The 26384-nt window shown below is 39.8% G+C and overlaps 1 protein-coding gene across 1 annotated transcript in view; it reads left to right on the top strand.

The window, feature by feature from the left end:
* Positions 1 to 12751: 12751 nt before the first annotated feature.
* The window catches only part of LOC104544952 (chromosome unknown open reading frame, human C11orf74), a 31870-nt gene continuing 18237 nt past the window's right edge, over positions 12752 to 26384 (top strand). Inside the window, exon 1 of the mRNA XM_010189963.1 lies at positions 12752 to 12854. Within this exon, the coding sequence (XP_010188265.1) occupies positions 12752 to 12854 (103 nt within the window). The remainder of the gene's footprint in view (positions 12855 to 26384) is intronic.

Raw genomic sequence — 26384 nt, 5'->3', positions numbered from 1 at the left:
CCGGGGGCGGAGAAACCAGAGCCCGGAGATAGCAGAAAGTGGGCTGTTTCCTGCCGCCCGGGAGCCACGGGCCGCCTCAGCAGGCAGAGGGGGATCTGCAGAGAAGGGGCGCAGGTCCTACGGTCCCGGTCCCGGCCCCTGGGGGCCTGCCGTGGGGTGGCCACCTGCCTGCGCCTTGCTCCGTTCCTGAGGCCCCTGCCTGAACGGGCTCGCCTGCTTCCCGAGACCGGCCACCTGCCTGCTTGTGGGGAGCGAGGAGAGGTCCTCATCTCCCCTTCCATCCAGGCCCCTGAGCCCGGCCTCTGGCTGGGAACGTGCAGTAGTCAGTGAGCTGAAGTAAGTGTGTACATAACCGAATTAAAACTTCAGTTGAACATTTTTCAGATTTACAAGGAAAACATCAAGATTTGTTGAAGGCATTTAGGAAGTCAGTGCAATCTGTATTTCTAACCACATAGCTATTGCTGAAGTGGCAGAGGTATAAGCTGATAGTGCCAGGGTGAATCTCACATTGGAAAAGCTTTGGAGAGCACAGACACCAGAGAAGGAAACAACTGCCTGGTTCATTGGCACTGGCCTTTGGTGACAGCAGAGTTGTGCCTTCTAGTAAATGCCAAGCTCTCTGTACCAGCCTTTGGCAAATCCCCAGAATTTAAAGGTGTGAACTGGCTTCAAATACAGTATTTAGAAATAAAAACCAATGAAACACAGCCTCTACATTTTAAAATAGAATTCCTTGTTTTGAAATCTTTAAGATTTGTATTTTCCTTGCTCCTGCTTTTCATTTTGCTGTAACAACAAAAACCAGACACAAAGGTTTTCATTTTTAGGGAAGGATCGGTATCTTCTACTTGTGTGACATCAAAACTTGGGGACTCCAGAACAGCATAGTGTACTGTGAGAGTCCCTGTAAAGTCATGGGTACTGATGACACTAGCTACATCAAATTGCCATCAGCGCATATGCTCATGCACAGTAGGAACTGTTGTACCACATTCCTGTACTGCCTGCCTGCTCCACTTTCTGGTATGCAAACTGCTGTGCTAAAATATGGATCTGCCATTAAAAGCTTTCAAAGGTAGGTGAGTCTTGTCAGATGTGCTTAGGCCAGAGCACATGGACAGAGTAGGCATACCCACTACTCTGGGTATTTTTATTATTTTAAAATAATCCTTGGAATAGCTGTCTTTTTGCACATTGTGGAATCATCTGAATATCACGGTCGAGTTCTTTTCACAGTGTAGCCAGTCCTAATGCCTCTGCCCTAGAGGTGGTAGTTTTTTCTACATTTAGATTCCTTTTCAGAAGTACTGCACTGTAGGTGAAGTTCAGTTATGAGTTAATTAAATTTGTGAATGTTGTTCTGAGCATGCCAGTATACACAGCAGGTTTTGTTCTTATTATTTGCGTGAAGAAAGATTTGCCAAGTTATTTACCTTCAGGTGATATGCTAAACAGGAATCTCTGCTACTTATTTCTTATAGCCTTTCAAAGACAGTGTTAGAGGAGCTTGCACTGTTTGGTTTACTGAGTTAGATTTCCATTGTCTCTTCTTTCACATTGTGAGGTTACGTCTTTGTTTTTACAGAATCTTTAGAAAAGTGATGTCTTCCATACTAAGGTGCCACAAGCACAGCTTTAAGTTAGTGTTCTGTATTTTGTAGCACTAGTGTTCTAGTACCTGGTTCTAGTTGCTGGTACCTGAAGTCTAACAAGAGTATTAAAAATGGCAAAAATCTAATTGAAATGTTGGCATTCATCATATAATCTTACACATACTTCAAGAATCTCCAAACATAACAATTATGAGTGTCCACAATGTCACAAAATATTTCCCAAATATCGAGCAATACTCAGGTCTGAAGATTATGCTATCTGAAGAGACTGTTGCAGATAGAGTGGAGAAGAGAGCAGTGAAAATGATTAAAAGTGAGATTGATAGACACGTGGAACTTACTGGTTAAATAGATACGCTTAAACACACTTCTTCCTTGTCATCCCTTAATATTTCTTGAAATTTATAGAAGCAAGCAGTTCACTAAGTGACGGAGAAAATATTTATCCTAGATTCTCTGACAGAAGTGGCTCCTTAGGCACTTGCTGGAATTGCTTTGGCTTTCCAGGTTGTTCCATGCTAATTGTGGTACGTTCATACAGTGTGGATGATCTTTGGCTATGCTGGCCTCTGCCTCTAACCTTCCAGCACCACTGATTCCCTTGGGCCAATGCTCATCTGACCTTGAGCAGCTCCAGGGAGCCCAAAAGGTAGAAATCTAACCTTTTAACCAAAAATTTTTAATGTTTTTTTGGTGATTTTATGCTCAAAAGCATGTCACTGTGTAGTCAGATTAGCGTTAGTGACAGTGTGCGGGAAGCAGACAAATGACTTTGTTGTGGAGCAGCACAAAATAAAGGGGAGAAGACACTACAAGAAGTAAAGATGGAGAAATAGAGAAGGGTAGAGTTACATAAGCAATTACCAGTTTTGGTGACTTGAGTCATGCTTCGTCATATTTGGTATTTTTATAAAAGATCAAGCTCCAAGGATTATACAAGTAAGTTACAATTTCATCATTACATTTATAACCTCTGTATTTGAGAAGTGAACTGTAGAGATCTGAGCTAAGCTAACAGAAAAAAGAAAACTAATATTCTCCCCTAGGTTATTTTAATATTGAACTTATGATTTTGAGCTGGTTGTATTCAGTTGTTAGTTGTTTGTATGGCAGAAGAGATTACAAGTAATTCAGATTTAGATAAATTCATTGGGAGATTTATTTACAGACGGATCAAATGGAGAGAGAAAGTGCTTTTTAAAAGCATGAACTAATGTAATTTGAAATGTAATTAGTATGGAAATAAACACAGTTATAATTTTATATGTGGGGTATTATGTCAGCAATTATACTGAACATTCACTGAGAAGTATAGAAATAATGTGTTTTAGAAACAAGGGGTAGGACTCAGGCACCTAAACATCAAGTGACATTTCATATGCCTTTGGATATTCTTCCTGTCTTCTGGCTTCTGCTGTGGAAGGTGGCAGGTCTCCCATAGGTCCTGTGTCCTAGATCCTAGTAAATCTGGGGTTTTTAAAATATCACCAGATGACTATGTTTAGGCACTGAGTCACTCTCAAACTCTGTTTACCACTTACTGTTCTCTCTCACTGTGTGTAGTAACTGCTCACCTATCTGCTGTGCCTGTTATCCAATTAGGCAACAGTAACATTTTAAACAGGAGAACAATGAATAATCGGTACTGTTATTTACCGTGATGTTTCATATTAATATTTGTCAACATTAAAACTCACCATATTCATAATAATTTCACAGTAATTTGAAAGCTACCAAATAAAGAATTATTTGATCTTATGAACTGTAGCAAACCCAAAGCAACTTTCATTTATACAAAGAAAAGGTATTTGAGCAGCACTGATTGGACACTGAGAGAATGGATTGCAGGAGAGCATGGAGTCTTGGTTGGTAAATGTTCATTGCTGACTGTTAAATTCCGTCGTTAGTTTGCAGTTACTTTTAACTTGGCATGAACACAGATATCTACAGTAGAATTAAATTTATTTTGCAATATTGTGTATTATTTCTTTTTCTGTGGCTGATCTGCAGACTATCCCTTTGCAAAATGAAGAAGCATACCACTGAAAAGCAAGTGCTGTTCCCAAACTCTTTACAATCATATCCAGATACTCACAGAGCTTTGAAGTCATCTATAAACAGGCTTAAGGAAGGAAATCTTTACGTAGTATTTCTCAAAACATTTGCTCAGTGTATCAACTAAGTCTGCTTTGGGCAAAACAGTGAGACGTACCTGGCTGATAGGGTTTTTGTGTCCTCCGAAATCTTTCTGTGTAATTGGGATTCAAATGTGAGCACTTTGAGGAATCTTCTCTGACAGCACAGGGGTCTTGTGACATGGAGAGACAGCCTGATGGAGGGGAATCTATGTGCTTCATTTGCAGATGTGCTCCTGAGAACTCAGCCTGCTGTGGCTAACTGGCTGTGACCGTTTTTTTTGTCTTTCCTCTCTTGTCTTCAGATGGCACAACAAGAAACCCACCAGCCTCCAGAAGCTTTAACTCTTTGCAGTAGAACCAGACCAGAGTAACACTAGATGTCTGTCAGTTAGATTGTAAATGCCTGCAGCATACACTGCTTTATAGTTTAATTTTTTACGCTGTTAAACCTGTCAAGCTCATGATCTTTTTTTGAAATTTTCAGTGCTATTTGTATATAAAAATGTAATCTGAAGTAATTTTTGAAGTAAAAGAAGAAATAATTTCAATAGCTAGTGAAGGAAAACAGCTCCTGCTGCCTGGTGCACTGCTGCTTTCCCCGGGAATACTCTGCTGCGAGTAGATAGTGACATTGAAGCAGCACAAAGGAAATGACAAATGCATGGAGCCCAGTGAGTGAGGGCTGACTAGAAGTCCAATTCAAAGTCCACTGAAGTCATTAGGAATGTCTTTTTTCTACTTCAGTGGCCTTCTGATCAGATCTTAAAGAGACTAATAAAACTTTGCACCCTTCTGTGGCATTTTTCATCAGTTTCACTGTGCTTTTCTCAAAAAAAAAAATTAAGAGTCTGGGAAGTCCTCTGGGAACATATCCTTTCAACAGCTAGCAGTGCTGGGGCACAGAGGATAAGCCACTTGCATAACATAGCACAGCAAATAAACAGAAAAAAATGGAAAATTATTCACTCTTCATAGCTCCCTGCTTTTGTTTTTCTAGCCCTACTTCGCCCACTCCTGAGTTACATCTGCTGCACAGTATTTTAGAAATCTCTCATCTCCCATTTGAAACTGCTGAGAGAACAGAAGTAGAAAGAGCTTGAAATGGAATTTGATTAGTGCAGCAAAGCAAATGTACCGAATGTTTGTGAAAATTGTCTTGAGACATTGAACTGTAATGCAGGTAGGATGTGGTGACGTTTCTCATCTGAAATACAGCAGCTCTAAGGCACAGTGCCCATCCATATGGGCCTATTACTTCTGAAACTAAGATAAAAGTAGACTGTACTGCAGAGCTGAATGCTGAAGAACTTAACTTCCCCTAAATTAAAGGGCCTTCAGACCACATTTATTTCTCTTTTCAGTAGCACCTAAATGATACTTGACAGCTTCTTATCCAAGTGCTCGACATAGTCTGACCCTTGTTTGGGTCTGTGATCAAAGATCTACTGGCAAATGAGATACAAATGTTTAAGCAAAAAATCCAACCCCCGATTGTGCTTCATTTCATATTTTATATTCATTTTACTCTCCTTTTGCCAGTTGCCATTCCATATCTTTAGAAATTCCTTTTCCAATTACTGTGGCTGCGAAAATGGAGAAATGAAAGTTTGTTGGCAAGAGCATGTCAGTTTTGGATGGAACATGGTTTGTCCAAGCTGGTCTTCTGTAAGTGTGAGTGACACACTTCTCTGGAGGAGCTGCAACAAGTAGCTTCAGCTTAATGTGTCTACAGGGCAGGAAAGTCAGGTTCAGAGCTGCCCAGGTCATAGAAAGAATATCTAGGATTTGCATCGTGAATTTATTTGGCAGAGAACCCATGTGAAAATGAATAAATAGACTTTTCCTTCACAATTTCTATTTTAATAATGTTGACATAGGTAGTATTTTTTCAGCAGATCGATCGCTGTTATGGAAATGCTTTGTTTTGCTTGTTTTTCTTTTACAATTCATTACTTAAAATGATGTGCTGTTTACATCTTCTTCACTCCAAATCATTCCAAATTGCGTTGAGCTATTTCCAGGCTTTTGAGCATATTTTCTGCCAGTAAAACAGTAATCTCTGAGCTGGAACGTAGCTGGCTCTGTGTGGGTTGCAGTAATGCACTCCAGCTCAGCAGGGGAAGGGAGGGTCCCTTTACTTGTTTGTGCAGGGTTAGCCAGCCAGTATGCAAATATTCTGGATGTTTAGCCAGGACCTACAGGCTTAAACCTGTGAAAAATGGCACAGATTGTCCAGCATCCTACAGTCTTCAATTTTCTGTCTCATTTAAAAACATAAGTAAACAATATTTAACATTTAAGGGACAAGGTTTTATTTGGGGGCCTAATCTAAAATAGCTGATTGAATCCAGCTGTGCTTTGACTGTCAAATCCAAGATGATCACAGTCCAGGGGACAGTGGCTACCGTGTTTTGGAGAAGTGCTTGGTGCACAGGAAATGTTAGCCTTGTTATAGGCCTCCAGGTGGTGTTTAAAGGGAGCGGTGCTCTTGAAGCCATTGGAAATTCATGAGAAAAACCTTCTGCTCATGTACAGGGCAGCCATAATAGCACTGAAATCAAACAGGATCAATGTGCTTGCTTGCCATTAAAGCCCTTAGATATAACCCTTAAAAGCTCATACAAGCTGGGCACAAGAGACACATGTTTTTGACCATTGCGAAGGTCAGCTCTGAGGCTCAGTAATGCACTTATGCAAGCAGATGCAGCTCCTATCCACACAAATTGTTGATGCATTAAGAGTGTGCCCTTAAGGCCTGCTGCTGAAGGCAGCAAACATCCAGTTGATTTAAACAGGATTAGCTGTAGCAGATTACATTGAATTGAGAGATGCTGCGAGGAACCCAATATGAATTTTTTTCTTCTTTGTAATTGAAACTTTTTCTTTTAGTTTGGCCCCATAGTTTGGTTGATCTGCACCTGCTCATGGCCAGAGCTTGCTGCCACTGGGTTTGCTCGAGGAGCAAACTGCAGGTGGTGGGTTGTGGGGAGGAGAGGGGAGAAAAGTAGGGCAGGACAGTAGGGCAGGGAGGGCTTTCTTTTGCAACTGCAGCTTTGCAGATATCTAGGCAAGAAGGAAACAGTTGAGTGCCTTCTGGAAAGTGAGTAACCTTCCTGTGCTGCCCCACTGAGAACCTTTTATGTCTTTCTGGAGGCAGGAATTCCCAGAAGAAATCCTTTCACTCGGCCCACTTTCAAAGTGCCGTTCTGGGATGTTTGTTAGGGTAGTGACCACAGTCCATAGCTAAGAACAAACAGTTATTAGGGACAGGCCTGAGTTCCAGCTTTGCATGCCTCTGCACCATGGGGCCTGAGGATCTGCACTCGGTCTCCAGCTCTAGTGGTATTGCGGCTATGAGTACCCTCGTAACATCTGTTTCTGCTAGTGTGGAGGAAGCACGGCTTTCTGGGTCATTTGTGAGTGGTGTTTCTGATGAGGCTGTGCTTTCACGGTTACATGAACAGCTATGACAGGCTGCCAAAGGGGCAATCCTGCATCCTTCCCTTGCTCCCACTGCATGTTCACAGTGTCCCTTTGTGCAGGCATTCATGATCACATGGCTGTAAGGCAGATCAGAAAATGTGTATATAAACAGGACATAGATATTTGCTCAGTTTAGTTTCAGGTTTTATGTTGATAGTTTATTTGTCTGGCCAAGAGATGGACTGGAATGAAAAGCTGAGGGGTGAAGAGGTAGAAAGCAGAGGGGGCAGCCTTTTTGGGAGCAGCCAGCACTTAGGTTTAAATTGATTCCAACTGCAGTCATCTGATACAGGCTTATTCCTTTTTCCAAAGGTGCTACCCAGTTCTTTATTGCTGTAATAATATTGTAGCAAATCCATACTCCTCTGGAGTATCCTTGTCTCGCTATTGTGATAAACAGTAGTACGACAGCAACAAGTGGAATTCAGATACTTTTCTTCCAGAAGTACTAATCCCTGCCCTTCAGATTGAGTTTACTTTAGTTGATACAGGACCTAGGTCACTCATTTTGCGTGTATTTAAACCAGCTTCCTTGAGCAAGTTTACACAAATATATGGGTACATATGTTACAATGGGGTGACTTCTACAGTACTGGTGCCTAGAGGGCAGATGGGGATGTTACGGTTTTTGTAAGAGACAGCATGCTGTTCTTGAGCTCCTGGAGCAGGATGGAGAAGGAGAGACTAATGTTCTGAATCAGTGTGCTTTCACATCATCCTCAGGAAGCAGTTACCAGCTCTGGTTCTGTACTTGGTCCCTTGACAACTACTGCACACTTCCAACTTGCCTATATGCTTGCAGTACTGCTTAACTACAGGAGCAGTCAACCCTCAGAGATAGTTTCTGCATTGCCTTTACCAGCCTGCCCCATCACTAGTGACAGCTTTTACGTGTCTGAACTAGCCAGGTCAAGAGAGTCCCCAGGATCAAGGTCTTTAGTGCAGACTGGCTCGCCTGTATGGATGAGAGGTGTTACAGAAGTGCTTGTTCCTTGGTTCTGTACTGAGAGTTGTAAGAGAGTAGGATTGCTTTTCTGAGAGTTTAGTTAGATCTGAAGTATTAAAGACCCCTTTGCAGAAGGTCAGTTGTGGCAGGTGCAGTTACTGTGCTAGCTCTATAGGGGAAAAAGATCTGGCATTGTCCAGTGATAACAGTGTATACGATGTAAAAATAGTTGTGGTCAATCTGATTTGTGCAGACACAGATTATAAAATCTGAAGAACAAGTGTATCTAGTAATGCTTTCCATGAACCTATGAGTGATCTATAATTAAACATTTTTTAATAATTTTATTGAGAATTACTTTTGAGAGAGCAAATTCATAGTGTGGAAACCTAAATTTGACCTATGCCAGAAACACTAGGGAAGTATTTTTGTTTTTCCAGAAAAAGAAAATGACGTAAAGTTTTCATGAGTTTGCAGAGAGGATTAGCTCACTGCACTTTCCACTTAAAAATTCGGAATGTTGATCTTTCTTTCACTGCCTCTATTGTGTTTATAAGAAGCATAATAAAGCACTCAAAATGCAGCATAAAAAAGGAAGCCTATATTCAACCACATTTTTGTTGTTTACTAGAACTAATAACTGTGTATTTGAAATCATGCTGATACTCATTTGACCTGCCTCTGTGATTCAATGCAGAGATTTCTGGTTTGGCTTAAACTGCTGGGAAGAAGACTGCATTTTGAGAAGTAAAATTGATTTTGCACAGTCTGCTGATGATCAGCAAGGCTTAATGAATGATCACCTCAAGAAACCTCATTACAGTAATTTGGATGGATGAGCAGGAGCAAAATGCAAAAAGAAGAAATAGTTTCTTCTTGAATGCATCACTTACTGATATTTGAGTAAAACTATCAAGAGCCAGCACGGGAAAGGATCCGATATCCTTGCCCTACTTTCCTTGAAACCTCCAAGTTAGTTTGATGCCTTCTGGGAAAAAGATGATAAGCTTTTATTTCAATAGTAGTTACTCTCTAGCAGAACAATGCAGTCATTTCATTCATAGAGGTGGGATTGTATCCAGTTCATAAATTGTGGATGGTTCTAATCCTTTCTTGTACATGGTTTTTTTTTCTGCAAAGAAGTGCTTTCCTTGAGGCTGTAAATTGGAGGATTGCTGAACGAAGCCTTTTACTTATGTAGAATCTACTCGTTAGCTCCTTAGCAAGGGTGAGAGTCTTCTGGTCAGCCTGGTTTCAGCTGTTCTCATCACAGAACTCTGCAGCTGACACAATATGGTGTTCATTTAAGAGAGACTCAGGAATAAATAAAGTATAAGAAATAAAGTAGATGGGAAGCAGCAGAAAATGAAAGTGGAATAAAAATGAAAAATACAAAATCCTTGCTAGGTTGAGATAGGTTTCTGAACATCTCTATTGTACTATCCATCCTAACCATATATTCAGTTTCAGAGATAGTGGATGTTCTTCAGATACCATCCTCTGTGCTTGCTTTCGTTTAAAGTGATGCAATAGCACGCTGCAGTTCTTCAAAACAATTGAAAATGGGAGTGGGGAGCAGACAGGTCTCTCTGCTGCCAGTCTCTCTGTTGTTGAACGAGTGAATGGCTGTTCTGACAGAATCTAGGCCTGTAAACACCTTGCTGGTGTTTCCTCTCAGTAAGGAGATGATTCTGTAGATGTAAATAGCAGCTGCACAAGGGAAGGTTAGGTCTGTGTTGGACTTACCACCTCTGTAGTCCATTTTGTATTTGATTTCTTGGTTTAGATTTTTGAAGCAAAACTGTGAAGTTCTTACAAAAAGCAATGGAGGATGGATGCCAAAATGACAAATAGGGTTTTCTTCCCTCTTTTCCAATTTAGGTTTTATTAAAATATGAATAATTTAGTGAACTCATGTTCCAAAATAAGTTGTTTTGTCGTTGTGGGTTTTTTTAGAAGAAAAGGGAATGTGGCCTATGAATTACAAGTTACTTTATTTTCTGAACCCAAGATGAATACCTTTGACACAGTGGATAGCAGATCTCATATACTAATGCCTGGCTACAGGAGAACTACTCTGGATTTACTGCTTTGACTTCTCTAAACATTTGGTCCATTTTCTGGTAAAAAAACGCTGTTACTTGAGACAGTAATCTTTTCCCATGCTTGGAATGTCCAGGAAATTTTCTCTGCTACTTGTTTTTAAAGTAGTACTGTTTTGATGATGGTTCTCCCAATGCATACATGTTGAAGTGCATGCTAGGTTAAAATATATAGGCTCAGTAAAATATACGTTTTAAAACCTTTAGGGATAACTTTGTAGTCTCCATACATCAGGAGATTTCAAGCATTAAATGTTACATTATATTCGAACAGAATCCAGTGCTTGCTTTTTCACGAGGCTGATGTTCAGGATTTTGCAATCGTAGTTTGGCTAAAGCTTTGTAAAGCTGCATTCAGCTCTGCATTTCCTAGCTAACTGTAATGAGTCAAAACCTCGTGTTTATCCAAAGTCTTGTTGCACTATTGCTTCTCTACATCTTAACCACTGGAGGATGTTAAAACCTGAAGTTTCTCAAGTTCTGTAGTAAGTAGAGGCTGCACAGCGGGGTAAGAATTGAGCTCCGGCATTTTGCTAACGCCTGGTCGGGATGCAGAATGTCGGGCTGTAGAACATGGCATTCACTGAGAAAGCTGCCATTCAGCTTGGTTAAGGATACAAACATTCCCCCAGATTGCTTATCAATTTTCTGTCTTCCTAGAGCATTTTAGAGTAAAGGAGTCCAAGCTTTATTGCAGCCCTCCTCTGATTTGTTTATAAGTCATTTAAACTCTTGGTGACTCATTTTTTTTTCATCTGTTATTTGGAATAATATCTGTTGGCTCTTCCTCATGGGACTATTGTGACGTTTATCTCATTAGTGTTTATAAATGACTTGGATAACCTAGATGCCAGATGCCAAAGAAAAGCAAAAGGGTGTTATTACCATTTTCTTGATTAAATATATGTTTGTTATTTTCTTTGACACTAGCCTTGCAAATCACTGCAGTCTTTCATATAATGCAATTTACCTCAAATAATGACTGTAATAACTGAACAATGATGAGGAATAGAAGGCACTGCTTCCCTTTGAAACCACCATAATTTGCATAAACCACTCTGAGAGTCTGGTGAATTATATTCTGCTTGGTCAGTCCACAGAGACATTAATACTGGTTTGTTTTTTGTAAAAACATTAGAAAACTTAAACTTTAGGTCATGTGGGTGTGCGTGTGTTTTTATAGCTTCAGAACATTAGTCTTCTTTACAAGCTGGCAATCCAACAAAATTAGGCTTTGACATTAGAAGTCATGCTTTGTTTTCATGCTGGGCTCTGAACAATTCTTTTTGTTCTTATTTAACTTTAAAATCAAGTTGGCAGCCTTGCCTTAGTGTAGTTGATTGGAAGTTTTGCTGAAGAATTAAGCTTTCATTCCCAAAAGACACTTCTTAATGCTGTAGTGAATCAAGAGAAGAAACACGGGAACACATGAAAATCAAGCACTTAGGGTATAATGCATTCTCACATCTTTATCACATTTATTTGTGCAAACTGGTAATTTACATTTTTTCTTAAGCTGCCACTGTGTGAGACAATGTGCCAGTCATGTGTGTCCATGTCGTCACCTGTGCTTTTCTGCTTCTAGTAGTCTGGTCTTACGTGTATAAAAAATTAGTAATAATGCTAACTATTTAGCATCACAAAGCTGTTAAAATGCATTTACACAGCTTTTATAAGTGAGAGGCAAGGTTAACGTCAGCATAGTTCACTGAGAGCTGTTTCAGGGCCATTATTTCTCTTCGAGTCTGGTAAAGTGATGGAGATGGGCTAGAAAGCTGTTGCTGTGTGACTGAAGAGTGGAGCTTTCAAGTCCAGAAAAGCCTCTATGAGGTTTATTCAGCTCTCAGCATTTTTTCCCTTCTCAGGAGTGGTTCTTGTCTTCCTGCGTGGCTGCCCAGTTCCACCATACCCTCCCTGTCCTGTGTGATCTCATCATGATCATAACTTGCCCTCCAAAATCTGGGTTTGGTGGCTTTGATGGTACAAGGAGCAGTGCACATGCTGAATGATGGATTCAGTCCAAGTTCTGACTGTACAGGTGTCCCAGTTGTTCAGTCCCACACGGTAGTGAGTGGTGTCGCTGTTTCTGCAAAGAAAGCAGGGGTTGTAAGACTGAACAACTTAAAATGAGGGGGAAAAACACTACGGAGTGATGTTAGCACTTCTGTGGCCCATGTCACGTGAGTGCTTAAATTTCAGACATAGCTGATCACAGTCTCTCTCTTTGCATTTAAAATTACTATGTCCACTTGAATTTTGGGAGAAATGTTACGTAAAGTCCCACTGATGAGATCAGAAGTTCACAAGGAGAGAAGAAAAATTTGACATTCTGATGTTCATCTTTGTGAATTAGGGACTCTTCAGTTATTTTATTTGCTACCTACAGATACATGTGGCTCTTTTCTTTCTGTTGCAGAAGCAGACTACTAAAGCAGATATACCTGTTCAACTGTCAAGGTGTGGATCATGGGAGAACAACAGTTAAACAACAGCATCTTAGATCAGTTTATTAATAGCCATGAGCAGTCATATGAAGAGTTTCTAAATACATTCACTTATCTTTTGAAAGGTATGTAGCTTCCCAAATCTCCCATTAAAAATCGCAGCCAAAAGGGAAGGTAAAAATGTTCTGCTACTTGCTTGCTTTATGGCCTTAGGCAAGTCCTTGCTGATGCTTTTGTTTCTCCTATCAGCAGTGGGATCCCAAAGGACAAATTTCGTTAGCTTGGTTCACAGGTTCACTGCTAAGGTAGGTCTCTACAGGTGTTTAGCCATGTTTTGCTCACTTTAGGGCGATAAGGGAGTGTGCACTATTAGGAGGGATGGGCTTTTCCTAAGTATATCCTCCATTGTTTTTCTAGAGACGTTTCCATAAAGGAAGAAGAGCCTAAGGAAAGTACATAATAGTACAAGGTGGCCTAAGCTTAGAGGTGTGCAATTTGGATACTTTCACAGATTTACTAGCACTGGCTTGCTGTGCTATGCTGTTGTGTGCACCAGGCTAACAGATAACTTGGATGGAGGCACATCAGGACATCAGATTAGGATGACTAGGCTGAAAAAGTGTCATGCTCTGCTGATGAAATAAAAGATGGGGCTTAACCCTGATCTCAGCATTGCTGAATTACAGACAGTTCAGATCTGGATTCAAATTCTGTAGCTTAGGTTCATTTCTTTTGGCCATGTTAAGTCAAGTGCCATAAAAGTAAATGTGAGCTACATATTACTTACAATTCTTTTTACCACAGCTTTTTACTAAAAATGATGTCCTCATTTTACTGCAGAAGCACTGTATTTTTCAATTACGGCATGTGGCATGCTCCATTGATTTGCACTCAGATGTCTGTCCTGTCCTTGTCCTTCAGGCAGAACTAAGTGTCAGTCACAGGCACTGAGCAGAAAACCAGTGGGGGAGTCAAAGCTGCCATAGAAATAATCTTGTGGCAACCTTCTGTCTCCTCCCAGTAAAAAATAGAAGAGAAAGGAGGCACTGAGGGATGAGATAAGAGGACTGAAAATTTGGTTCTGGTCTTCTTTATGTATGATTGATACATTGCGAATAGCTCCTATCTTAGAAGCATGCTGCATATCATCATGCTACTTGCAAAAAGCCTTACTGTGTATTTCAGTCACTTTCATTGTCACTATAGCATCTGCCACCGAAACTGTATAAAAGGCAGAGCTGTAGCTGAATCAAATGCTTAGAAATGCAGTTTCCTATGCCGGTAAAAAAAACAGCTCAGCTTGTTTTCCTCTCGCCTTAACTATCCTTTAAAAATACCCAAAGGTGCTGGTTTGCATCATAAACTAATGACCTGCAAAAATTCTACTTAAAGCAAAAGGCATTTTAGCATCAGAACAGTGCAAAATATTTTATAAACTATCACATTCTCAATTTCTTAATTTTGCATTTGAAAAATAGTCATTTGGCTTTATTTTTTTTTAAGCAACTGTGATAGTGTACTAAGTCTATCTGCCAATGGGCTCCAGAAATTTTGAACTTTATGAATGAGTTCAGATATATGCTGTGGGGATATCTTTGTGGTTACTGTCAAATAAAATCCGACCATTTTCAGATTAACTTTCTGAATTTGGCCTGATAATGGTCTTGATCCACACACTAAATCTTTGTACAATGAGCATTTATGTTAGAATTTTTTCACAATGTTATGTGTGGAGACTGGAAACTTTCAGCCTGCTGCTGTGTGACAGAATTTGGTTTCTTTCCACTTTGAGACAATTTTTGAGACTGTTAGAATCATAGAATGGTTTGAGTTGGAAGAGACCTTAAAGCTCATCCAGTGCAACCCCTGCCATGGGCAGGGACACCTCCCACCAGACCAGGTTGCCCAAAGCCCTGTCCAACCTGGCCTTGAACACTGCCAGGGAGGGGGCATCCACAGCTTCCCTGGACGACCTGTGCCAGTGTCTCACCACCCTCACAGGAAAGAGTTTCTTCATAATATCCAGTCTAAATCTACTGTCAGTTTAAAACCATTACCCTTCATTCTACTGCTAACCATTTTATTAGTAATTTATTTTAATACATTAGTTTGTGCTGCTCTTAGAATCACTGAACCCCTTTAAGCTTTTGCCAAGTTACATATTTGGTTTTGTTATTTTGTTCTGTTCGCTTTGAGTATAAAAGCAATCTGATAATAAAACAGCTAACTGGCATTAGCTTTGAGGTTGTACAACTCCACTATGTTTTTTAAGCCCAAAGAAAAATCTTAAAAGTGATTTCTTGACAGTGCAGTTGAAGAAACCTCAGAAAACTTGGATTTACAAAGGAATCAGTGACACAGATTTTGGTAGATGTGGTAGATGAGCGTTCTCTTCAGAACTAAACACTTCCTAGAACAACTTTTGACAAAATCTCATGGAAATAGACCAAATCCCCGCTTTTTATAAAAAGGCCACACAAGGCAAGAGGCTCTTTGAAATCTTAGGAAAAGAGTTTGAAATCTGATGGAGAGAACTATGATGTCTCTGTGAATCAGAGGGCAGCATCTGCTTTTTTTCTAAACTCAGAGGAAGATTGGGAAATTCACTGAAGCATAAAATAGCTCCTTTGACCTTCTACAAAAAATACCGACCCTCCCCCCTGAATAAAACGGTCCAAACTTCAAGTTTTTCATCTACATTTTAAATTATTCCTCTTCCACTTCTAAAAATATGAGATCCTGGATCAGTCAGCTGCATAGAAAGATGCTACCATGAATAAAATTCTTATCCAAACCAAATTTAGATGCATATTTTTTCCATGGTCGTGGGCATTTGACCACTGGGATTAAATTCAGTCTATCCCTGCTGGTAATTTTGCTGTATTTCATACACCTCACACTGCCTGGCAGTGCGTTGAAGTCAGAGGGCTTTGATCAGACCCAGCTGTAAGCAAACTGAACCTTGGATATATACTTTGTAGCCTCAGGGCTGTTGTTTTGATGCTTCTGTGCCAAGCAAGCTGTCAAGCAGAGGAAGTTGGAAAGTGGATGACCATCTGTTTCCAGGTGGCATGCAAGAGCCATATTCGGTGTTGTGATCAGATGAATTCCCTAGTGAAAGCTGAGCGACGTATTCAGTTCACAGTCCATTTGATGGTAGCTGTCTGCTTCCTTTTTTGTTAACCACATTTAGGAAAAACAACTTTAAACTTCCTACATAAGTGTCGGTGGAGGCACTTTACAAATATGAGTCTTAACAGCAGGAAGCATAGTAGAAAACTATATAAGAAATGACAGCAAATTCACTTTAATTTTAAAAATGGACCAGCTGGGCAATGCTAACCCCAAGAGAAATTTGCAGCCTTCTTCCTATGAGTGGATTTGCCAATAAAAGCAACTAGGCAGTTCAATAAAACTAATTAAATTAATCTGTCATCCCCTGGGAACTTAAACAGGGCATGAAATAGGGAAACAGCATCAATTCAGAGCTTTTTATTGATGTGTTGTGCTGGATCATTGGAAAGAATTGGTTGGGAGAAAAAATTTGCAATTTTGTATTGATCATAAATTCAGTAGCTATCTCTATGTAACCTTCATTCAATATAGAATAAAATCAAATATTAAACAGAGCCACTAAATGTTTTAAAAACCAGACATGGGCATGCAAACATAATAGATTATTTTTGAAATAATAATAGTGGATCTGTTTTATGGATATTTGTTGTCCTTAGATATCAGTGGTATTTGCTTTGCAAAGTACTTCCTCTCCATTTGTATAGGCAGAAAAATACTGCTCACAAAGGGGGAAAATGACTGGAGTTCATTTGCACAGTAGCTCACTGATAAGGACAGAGGCACTCGGACTCCCAGAAGCTTTGACAGCCTTTGAGCAATAGTGCTGCCCCAATGGCAATTCTCTGTTCTTTTCTGTGATGCCTTTATTGCCAAACAATTTCTGAAGATTGTTTCAGATGGAAAAAAATGTATTTTCATTTTGTTGCATAATTTAAGATTTTCTAAAATGTAGAAAAGAGAAATATTTGGTAATGTTGCTGTTGATACTTTGATAGATATTCAGTCCTGTAGTGGCATATTGGCTGTGGTTGAATTCTGTAGTACTATAAAAAGCAGTAACACAGAATGAACTTTTGCTTTAGCTCATCACCTTGCCTTGAAAGGCATCGAAGTGTGCTGAATGCAGCTGCTGGGTAAGTTTGATGTCATTGCTGTGAGGTGAGGAAGCGCTGTTAGCCCTGTTTCCCAGATGTGGAAATGACACAAAGCAGGCGTCAGAGGTCAGTGCCATGTAGTGGCTCAACAGGAAAATCAGAAACAGGAATCAAGTGGCCTCACTTCCAATTTAGTGCTGAACTCTTTGTAGAATTGTGTCCTTTTGTGTCCAGTATAAAATTACATCAAAATGCCTAATTTCAAGAAAGTAGGTATTTGCCTTTAAAAAAAAATGAGGCTTTTTTGGAGATGCCTTAATGTCTTAATTATAATATCCAAAATTGAGCGCTTTGGAGCCCTTGGGATCTCTGGCATTTTATTAATTTGTTCCCACCTGCTGTAATCTGTTTATTGTATTATTTGTTAAGAAAAAATACTTTGTATGGAGATACCAGATATCTTTTAATGATATACAATTCACTTTGTTCTTACTGTGCTTATCTACTTACCTGTTAGTGCTGAATTCTTCTAAAATGCAAGCACACAGGTTTTCAAAATCAATTCTGTCCTAATTTATATCACCTGCTCTTTTAAAGTTCTCCCAACATATGTGTTTGATGTAGTTTCCTTGTGCTGAGGATGAATTTAAGAACTGTAACAAACACAGTGCTTACTTAAGCAGTAAACTCAAATACATTCTGTTTCTTTTAGCTGGGGTTTGAAGTATGGCTCAGTGAAGCCACCTCAGAAAGAACTGTGGAGTTCCTGTACACTGAACTATTGGCTTGGCCAAAAAGTAACTGCATTTTTTTTCTGGGTAAATGAAAAGCAACTTTTTCATGGGAAACAAAAACTGTATTAATCAACATAGCGTCCATTTTGTTCAGTTACCCTTTGCCATCTTTCAGGTCACTTCACGATTCTGTGCTCAAAAAAGTTCTTAGCTTTTTTTGGCAAAAACCAGTTCCAAGGATGATTTGACATCCTCATCAGCAGTGAAGGTTTTACCATTTGAGGTGTTTTGTAAAGAACAAAACAAGTGGCAGTCTGATCGTGCCAGGTCTGGTGGATGTGGTGACACATCCCAGCCAAGCTGCAACAAGTTTTGACAAGTGACCAAACTTGTGTGTGGTCTGGCATTATCATGGAGAAACACAGCACCCTTGTGATTCACCAGTTCTGGATGCTTCTGTTTGATGGCATCATTTAATTTATCCAGTTGATGACAATATACATCCACATTAATGGTTTTGTTCCTTCAAAGAAATGCTAAATACTCACCTTTGAAATCCCATCAGACTGACAGCATAACCTTCCTCTGGTGCATATCTGCTTTTGAAGTGCTTTGAGCTGGTTCATCACACTTCTCTACAATCTTAGTCATTTTTTGTTGTTGTAGATGATCCATTTTTCATTGCCTTTTATCATGTGTTTCAAATATGGATCGTTTTCCTCACATTTCCAGACCGAATCGCAGATGTCAATGCCCTTAGTGAGATGAGTTTCTTTGAGCTCATGTGGTACCCAAATATTGAGCTTCCCAACATATCCAAGTAGTTTTACATAGTTTTCAAAGCCTGATTTTGATATGTTAATGTTACCAGCAATCTCTCCTGTCGTTAAATGCCAATTAGATTCGATCAATGCCTTTATTTTGTTGTTACCAATTTCGATTGACCTTCCTGAGCATCGTGCATCTTTAACAACAAATTCCCCAGACTGAAATTTAGCAAACCAATTCTGACACTGCTGTAGTTTTAAGGCATCTTCACCATACACATCACATCACTTTTTATGAGCTTGCACAGGGTTTTTTCCTTTTTGGAAGTAGTTCAGCAAAACAGGATGAAAATGTTCCTTTTGTTTTTCCATTTTGAAATCAACACCAAATAAATAATGGTTAACGAACGAACTTGTGCTCTTCCTTTTCCTAAAACAAGCTTGAACTGTCAGCTGTCTTGTTAAATAATGAATTTGTGATTTAAAAGGAAGTTAGTTACATTTCAAGATGTGGATGTCCATCTATTAAAAAAAAACCAAAACACAGTTACTTTTTGTCCAACCCAGTAATTTTCTCCCATTAGTTATTGCCCAATTTAAAACTCTTCCTAAACTATCCCTCAAACACAAATGTAACACTATTTGCATTCTACGAAGGACAATGTAGATTTTCTGAAGCCATCAGAAGCAGGTTCACCTTTATCAACTTCTGGATAAAATCTTCCAGCTTTTATATCCTGATACACTGTCAAATTAGAATTGCAAACTACTATCAGTTGTACAGCCTGTGCCTTTATGAAGCTGGTTTTTTTCCTCCGCCATATAAACACTATTGTTAAAACTAGAAATCTGATCTAGTCTGTTGACATTTCTTGGTAGTGATAGATAGCACTTGATCCCTGGTAGGTATTAAGAGGTGTAACTCCCATAAAAGGACTCTGCTAGATAATATCAACTGAGGATCAGTTGATTATGAATTTTTAAAAAGATATTTTTCATCGTCATCCGTTGGAAGAAGCAGGATTTTGCTCATGGCAGGCTGCTGAAATGGTCAAGTGTGCATTTGCCTTATTATTTAACTGACTGCGTTATAATACTCAAATGATGAGGGTATCTGGCAACAGCACTGTTGAACCGTGTAAGAATGATACATATTTTTAAATGATCAGCTGGGATGAATGCGGTATAAAAAGGAAATATTGCTCGTTTTCTAACACTGACAGTGGCATAGATATTAATACAGATAAGCACTACATAAAACCAGATCATATAGGTTCCATTAAGGAAAAAGGAAAATATACTGTTACAGTAAAAGAACAGTTAAACTTTTGAAAATTAAGAGCTGAGTTAGTTTTGAAGAAATCTGCACATTAAGCTGAAGCAGGTACGTGAGAGTGACTGAAATACACTTAAGAGCAACAGTCATTTGTTTTTCCCCTGAAGGAGCATGTACAAAAAAAGCCCTTTCCTGTCTGGTTTTGAAACATACTACAGTAAAGGAAGTATCCAGAAATGGCAGTCAAAAGTAATAATTGGGACTTAAAGATTTTACCCTTTTCAGTCAGAAATAGTTCCACTGAAGTTGCTTGTCCCAGTGCACAGAATACATATTTATCCTAGCTGAGGACATGGTGTAGTGAAGTTTCCTTTGGAAATTTGCATTTCTGAGAAATGAATCAAGCCCATTTATGGTAATAGTAAAAGTAGACCTTTGTTAAAGGGGAAAAAAAAGGTAAACAGTACTTTTTGCTGATTATTTGTCATTTAGTCCAGGTAAGATCAAAAACATTAGGGGAAAAGGCTGCACTAGCTTAATCTGTTCTGGTGTAAAAAGGAAAGAATTGTACAGGCATGAGTGAATTACACTGCAGTGAAGAAAAGGGAATTCAGCAGCAAAAATCCCCTTGTTAATGGGAAGTGAGATGTAGAAATGGTAGACAGCGATGTTTGGCATATTGGACTTTCAAGGTGTGTTACAGATACGAGTTTGCACAATTAGACAAGTAAGTTGTTATTTTCTCTGCTGTGTAGATCGAGTTAGTTTGACAGAATAGCTCTGCTTGCTCGGATCTACTGTGAGATCACCATCATCGAAATTAGCGAGGATTTTGGTTTAGTAAGTTTGGAATGGGATTTTAGGAATTCAAATAGCTAGGGGATAGACAATTCAGATACCAAGTGGTGGCAGACATGATACAGTCTCTGTGGAACCTCCACTGGTTTTCTGAGTGGCAGCAGGAGGCTAGGCAAGATGCCCTAAGACTCTTAAACCAGCACTACATCATGAAGTTTAGGTGCCCGAGTTGCACCTGTACTGCTCTTACTTACGGACAGGCATATAGGACCCGAATACAGAAATCCTTTATGTACTTATTGTATGGGATACTTGGGCTTTTTGTCATGAATGTTGGACAAACTGCATAGATTTATAGAGATTTATAAATTTAGATACATGGAAACAGGATGATAGCTTGAGAATGTAAATCAGAGCAGATTTTCTAGGCTAAGTATCTTTAAAATAAAAAATGATATTCTGTTCTCAGCTGGGCAATATGCAAGCATAGGGAAGCTGCAAGTTTTGATTGGGTTACTGTGGAAAATCTGGGATCTGGTTTGATTGAATTATCAAAAAGAAATAGAAGGCTTTAAAAATTATCTTCCTAACAAATTCAATTTTTGGCCTTGAAATATCTTTTCTCCTCTTACAGCTTGGCATTTAGGGTAATTGAACTCAGCACCACAGTGATTTACATAGTTGCACATAGGTAAATACAGGTACTTCTTCCACAGTATGTTGCAGTCTTTTAACATCTCAAAGTTATGTTTTATGGAAACATTTCAGTGACAGGGTTTGTTCTTTTAACTGTAGCTGTTTGTTGGTGATGTGTCTGAAGAATGGAGATAGCGAAAGAACATGAAATTTGTACTCGTGACCTCTGAGCAAGACGGTTACCACGCTACTGCGAGGAAAATTACTGTTTGTTCAGATGTCCTGCACAAAGTCTCTGTATTATTTGGATCCCAGGTTTTCCAACAAAGCATAACTTGGAAGGGATTTAGGGGATTCACAGGCCTTCTCCTGGCCCTCAGCCCAGCATTTTGAGGACAAAGAAGTAAAGTGGAACTTAGAGTAGTTACTTCGCTCTATATTTTTTATATATGAAGGGGCCTTTTTCTCATTCTCACTCAGTTTTTGGTTTTGGAATGCATTCATTGAATTGAAAAAGGGTGGGAAATACCTGGCATTTTGCATTGTTTTGTTCAGTGTATTATCCCAAGCCAGTTTTTCTGCAGTATGTTATTGATTGCTACATATGATCTGGATTTGAAATGTTTCAGTCCATGATACTTTTATCATTCTTCTGTGGCTACTATTTCATCTAATAGGTTTCACTGACATGAAGCTTTTCCTGATAATCCCAGTAGGTCTTTTCTCTGGCTTTGTGATAAGTGACTCCATCAGTCTTTGAAATATGTGTGTGATCAGCAGACATTGTCAAAAGATTCCCTTCCAAATTGGAAAACAGAGTTTTAAACAATATAGAAGACAGTGGAAGAGAAAAAGAATTATCAAGCCGGATATACTTTCTGAGAGAAATATGTTTTTGAAGTCTGCAATATACTTTTCAGTCACACACAATTATGATGGGTACTGCTCTTGAGAGACTCAGATTTACTTTTCTGGAGTCCTGGCTTATTAATTCATTGTTAAGGTATTGACAGTGGAATTTCTACAAAGTAAGAATGAAAAAAATGTCTGTAGAATATGTGAATCTTTCCATCATTTCAGCTTTTTTCTTCTGCTACTTTTTGTTCTGTTTGTGTCCCTTATTTTGGACTTTTGTCACATGTTGTAAAGGCCAGTGATGTAAAGACCCAGACATTTGAGTCTTGACAGGTTGAGAAGTGTGACTCTGCATAATGAGTCAATTATCACGTAGTCAGGGGTAAGGCAGAATGATCCTCTTGCTGGTTTGAATGTGATCTTTCTTACTTCAAAAGTAAGGACAGAAATGGTTGAAATCTGGTGAACTACAGGCCTACCAGCCTGATCTCTGTACTGGGAAGATTATAGAGTGGTTCATCTTGAGTGTGCTCACACAGCATGTGCAGGACAACCAGAGGGCATCAGGCCCAGCCAGCATGGGTTCATGAAAGGTAGGTCCTGCTTAACCAACCTGGTCTCCTTCTATGTCCAATTGAGCCACCTAGTGGATGAGGGAAGGGCTGTGAACGTTGTCTACCTGGACTTTAGTGAAGCCTTTGACACCGTCTCCCACAGCATCCTCCTGGAGAAGCTGGTGGTTCATGGCTTAGACAGGTTTAGTCTTTGCTGGGTGAATAACTGGCAGGACAGCCAAGCACAGAGAGTTGTGGTGAATGGCGTTAAGTCCAATACAAGACCGGTCACAAGTGGTGTTCTCCAGGGCTGCTTTGGGGCCAGTCTTGTTTAATATGTTTAGCAGTGATCTGGAAGAGGAGATTGAGTGCTCCCTCAGTAAGTTTACAGATGACACCAAATTAGGAGGGAGTGTTGATCTGTTCAAGGATAGGAAGGCGCTGCAGAGGGACCTGGACAGGCTGGATCAATGGGCTGAGGCCAACTGTATGAGGTTCAACAAGGCCAAGTGCTGGGTCCTGCACTTGGGTCACAACAACCCCATGCAGCGCTGCAGGCTTGGGGACGAGTGGCTGGAGAGCAGCCTGGAGGAGAAGGACCTGAGGTGCTGGTTGACAGCGACTGAACATGAGCCAGCAGTGTGCCCAGGTGGCCAAGTAGGCCAAGAGCATCCTGGCCTGCATCGGGAATAGTGTGGCCAGCAGGAGCAGGGAAGTGATCGTGTCCCTGTACTTGACACTGGTGAGGCTGCCCCTTGCATGCTGTGTTCAGTTTTGGGTCCCACACTCCAAGAAGAACATTGAGGCACTGGAGCATGTCCAGAGAAGGGCAATGAAGCTGGTGAAGGGTCTGGAGCACAAGTCTTATGAGGAGAGGCTGAGAGAGCTGGGGTTGTTCAGTATGGAGATGAGGAGGCTGAGGGGAGACCTTATCACTCTCTACAACTGCCTGAAAGGAGAGTGTAGTGAGTTTGGTGTTGGTCTCTTCTCTGAAGTGACTAGTGATAGGTTGAGACAAAATGGCCTCAAGTTGCACCAGGGGAGGTTTAGATTGTATGTTAGGAAAAAATTCTTTACTGAAAGAGTGCTCAAGCATTGGAATAGTCTGCCCAGGGAAGTGGTGGTCACCATGTTCAAAGAAACATGTAGATGTGGCACTTGGAGACATGGTTTAGTGGGCACGGTGGTGTTCGGTTGACAGTTGGACTTGATGGTCTTAGAGGTCTTTTCCAGCCTTGAAGATTCTATGGTTCTGTGAAATTCAGAACACTGTCAAAGGAACACAGCTGTGATACTTCTCTACAGATGGTAGTTTGTTTAAGTTTAGAACAATTTATGTGTGTTTTTAATAATATTTTTAAGGTCATACTGTTACTGCTTCAAGAGAGTTGTCTGATTCATACATTTAGAAACTATAGGTACCAGTAGTTTGGCTATCTGAAGGTGGATCTTACTGGCCCTGAGGGACCATAGTTGAGGCTAGCAATGTAATGTTTGATTCACCTCCCCCCTTCCAGTTTCTGTGGCATAGCCTCATTATGCACATGGTTGCACAGCTGATATTCTGTCTGCAGCATACATTTCCTAGTGGCTTTGAGTTGCTTAGACATTTTCTTTTCGTTCTGAATTTTTCTTCACTCATAGTCATGAATCTGGTGTCACATTGCAGTTGTGAGTGTTTCATCAGATGTAATGTTTAATATTCTATAACACAATAACTCTGCAGCGTCTTAAATGGAAAAAAAGGTTCTGACAGCAGTTTATGACGGATCTCTTAGGAAAAGGGACAGTGCTTCTAACTGTAGCCGGAGGTTGGAAAATGACACATAAATACTGTGAATGCACTTGATTTCTTATTAGCTCATTTAATCTATCTAGCTTTTTAACTATGACAATAGCTCAGCTGTCCAGAAAATATATAACCTAATAAAATAAGTTTGTCAGCTCATGTGTACTGCCTAATTATAACTGCCCAACTATGTGTCATAGGTCTTTTGATGCTAAAAGTGATAATATATTTTTTGGAGAATTTAGAACCTGTATTTTGAATAAGGATGATATGATTTATATCCTGGAAGAATGACCACAGTGGTATCCAAGCAGGAATATCATGTTTATTCAGAGCCTGTCATCAGCTCTATGAATTCTATTGCTGGTCATTCCCATTGACGATGCTTTTTGCCTCTCACTGTTTGTCTGGCTGGGACAAGTGTATGGCTTCTAGAAGCTTTTTCTCACTTCTCATACATGAAGGCTCCTGATGTGTATAGGGGGCATACTGAGTCCTCAGTCTCTATTGTTACTCTATAGGTGTGCACATGTTTGGCTGTATAATTTGCTAGTATGCACGTATGCTAAAATACATTAATATCTTTTTGTGGCTTGTAAGTCTTTAATATCTAACTTGTCAGTTCTTAGTATAAAACAGGAAATCCGTCCTGTTTTACCACTACAGTGACAAAAGATTGAAGCTTTTTGAGCTGGTCAACATAGTTCTTACTATAAAGTAGATTGACATTAAAAATGTCTTTAAACAGTGGGTGGCCATTTTACCTGTCAAGAATTTAAAAGAGGGTTTCCTGTGTAATACTGCTTCATTTCCATGTCTTGAAAAAGAGAGTGTGTAGGAAGAAGAGATTGCCCATACGTACTGCTGTTTCCAAATACTGTTTTAGGAAAGCACTCCTAAAAAAGCAGGGAGAAGCCAGATGTCGATATATCAAGAGACCTGGGATTTAGGAATTTTTCAGAGGATCCATCTGTGATCTTAGTATTCAAATCTGTTTGCCAGGTTGCTCTGATCTGGTGCAATTTACTTGCTATGAACCTTGACTCTTGAGAGCGTGGACTTTAGGTTATGCCCAGACTGCCAGCTGGGCAGTTACCATGTGTCATCATAACTGTAGCACAGAGCTGTCCCTAGGGATTTATAACTCTTTGGTGGATGGCTCAATGTAGTAACCCCAAGGGCATAATTAAAACTCTCCACAAGAATTACTTCAATGCCTGTAACATATAATTTTTCTTTGGAAATGCACTACAGTGTTTCTTATTGTTACAAAGGAGATTTTTCAAACTAAACCCAAGAAACTCTGTTAAATGAGCATTTATTTTTCACTAAGGACATGTGGTGTGAAGTTAATTGATTGTTCTGTTGCTGTTCCGTATTTTATAATGGGACTTTTAAAATAAAAAAGTTCTGCATTTTTATTTTGGGCATGATTAGTTTTTGCCATGGTGTAGGAAAAAAGCCTATTCAGCATGGGTTCAGAAATCCATACTTCCGTGCACACGCTTGTCCTGATCTGTGATCAGCTCCTAGGTCCAGTCTATACTGTTGAGATTTCATCTGGTGGTCACCTAGCTGTATCCTAATTCTTCTGGCTGCTCTGTACCCATGGACCTGGCTAGTAGCTGTTTTAACTTTGCCCTTGTCTAAAGATTTGTTAAGGGTCTGAAGGATGTCACAAGCTACCATTGAAAGCCTCATTTCTGTTTCTGAATACTTCCCTATTTTCAGTGAGGGCCCAATTAGCCACTATTGATGTATAAAATAAACACGAGAGAAATTATTCCAATTTTCTGTCAGTACACTGGCTAAATATTTTTCCAGTCTGTCTTTTATGACCAAAGGAATCTTATAAGGGAACAAACCCTGCTTGAACATCTGTATTTAATATTTAATCTCAGGACCTAAACTTCTGGCAATTAAAGATCACTGGCATACTGCTGTTTGTTAGTTTGATTCCAATCAGAGCTAGCTTATAGGAGCTGTCAGTGCATCTCATCACATGGTCCTGGACTGGTGGAGATTTTGGCAGTGGTGCCCATGGACACCTGAGAGCTCTGTGGGTGCTGGCCCTGGG

Source organism: Mesitornis unicolor, unplaced genomic scaffold (genome assembly GCF_000695765.1).
Source record: "Mesitornis unicolor isolate BGI_N332 unplaced genomic scaffold, ASM69576v1 scaffold5018, whole genome shotgun sequence".
In the NCBI taxonomy this organism is placed as follows: Eukaryota; Metazoa; Chordata; class Aves; order Mesitornithiformes; family Mesitornithidae; genus Mesitornis; species Mesitornis unicolor.
Note: the sequence above shows the minus strand (reverse complement) of the source record. Positions and strands in the feature narration are given on the sequence as shown.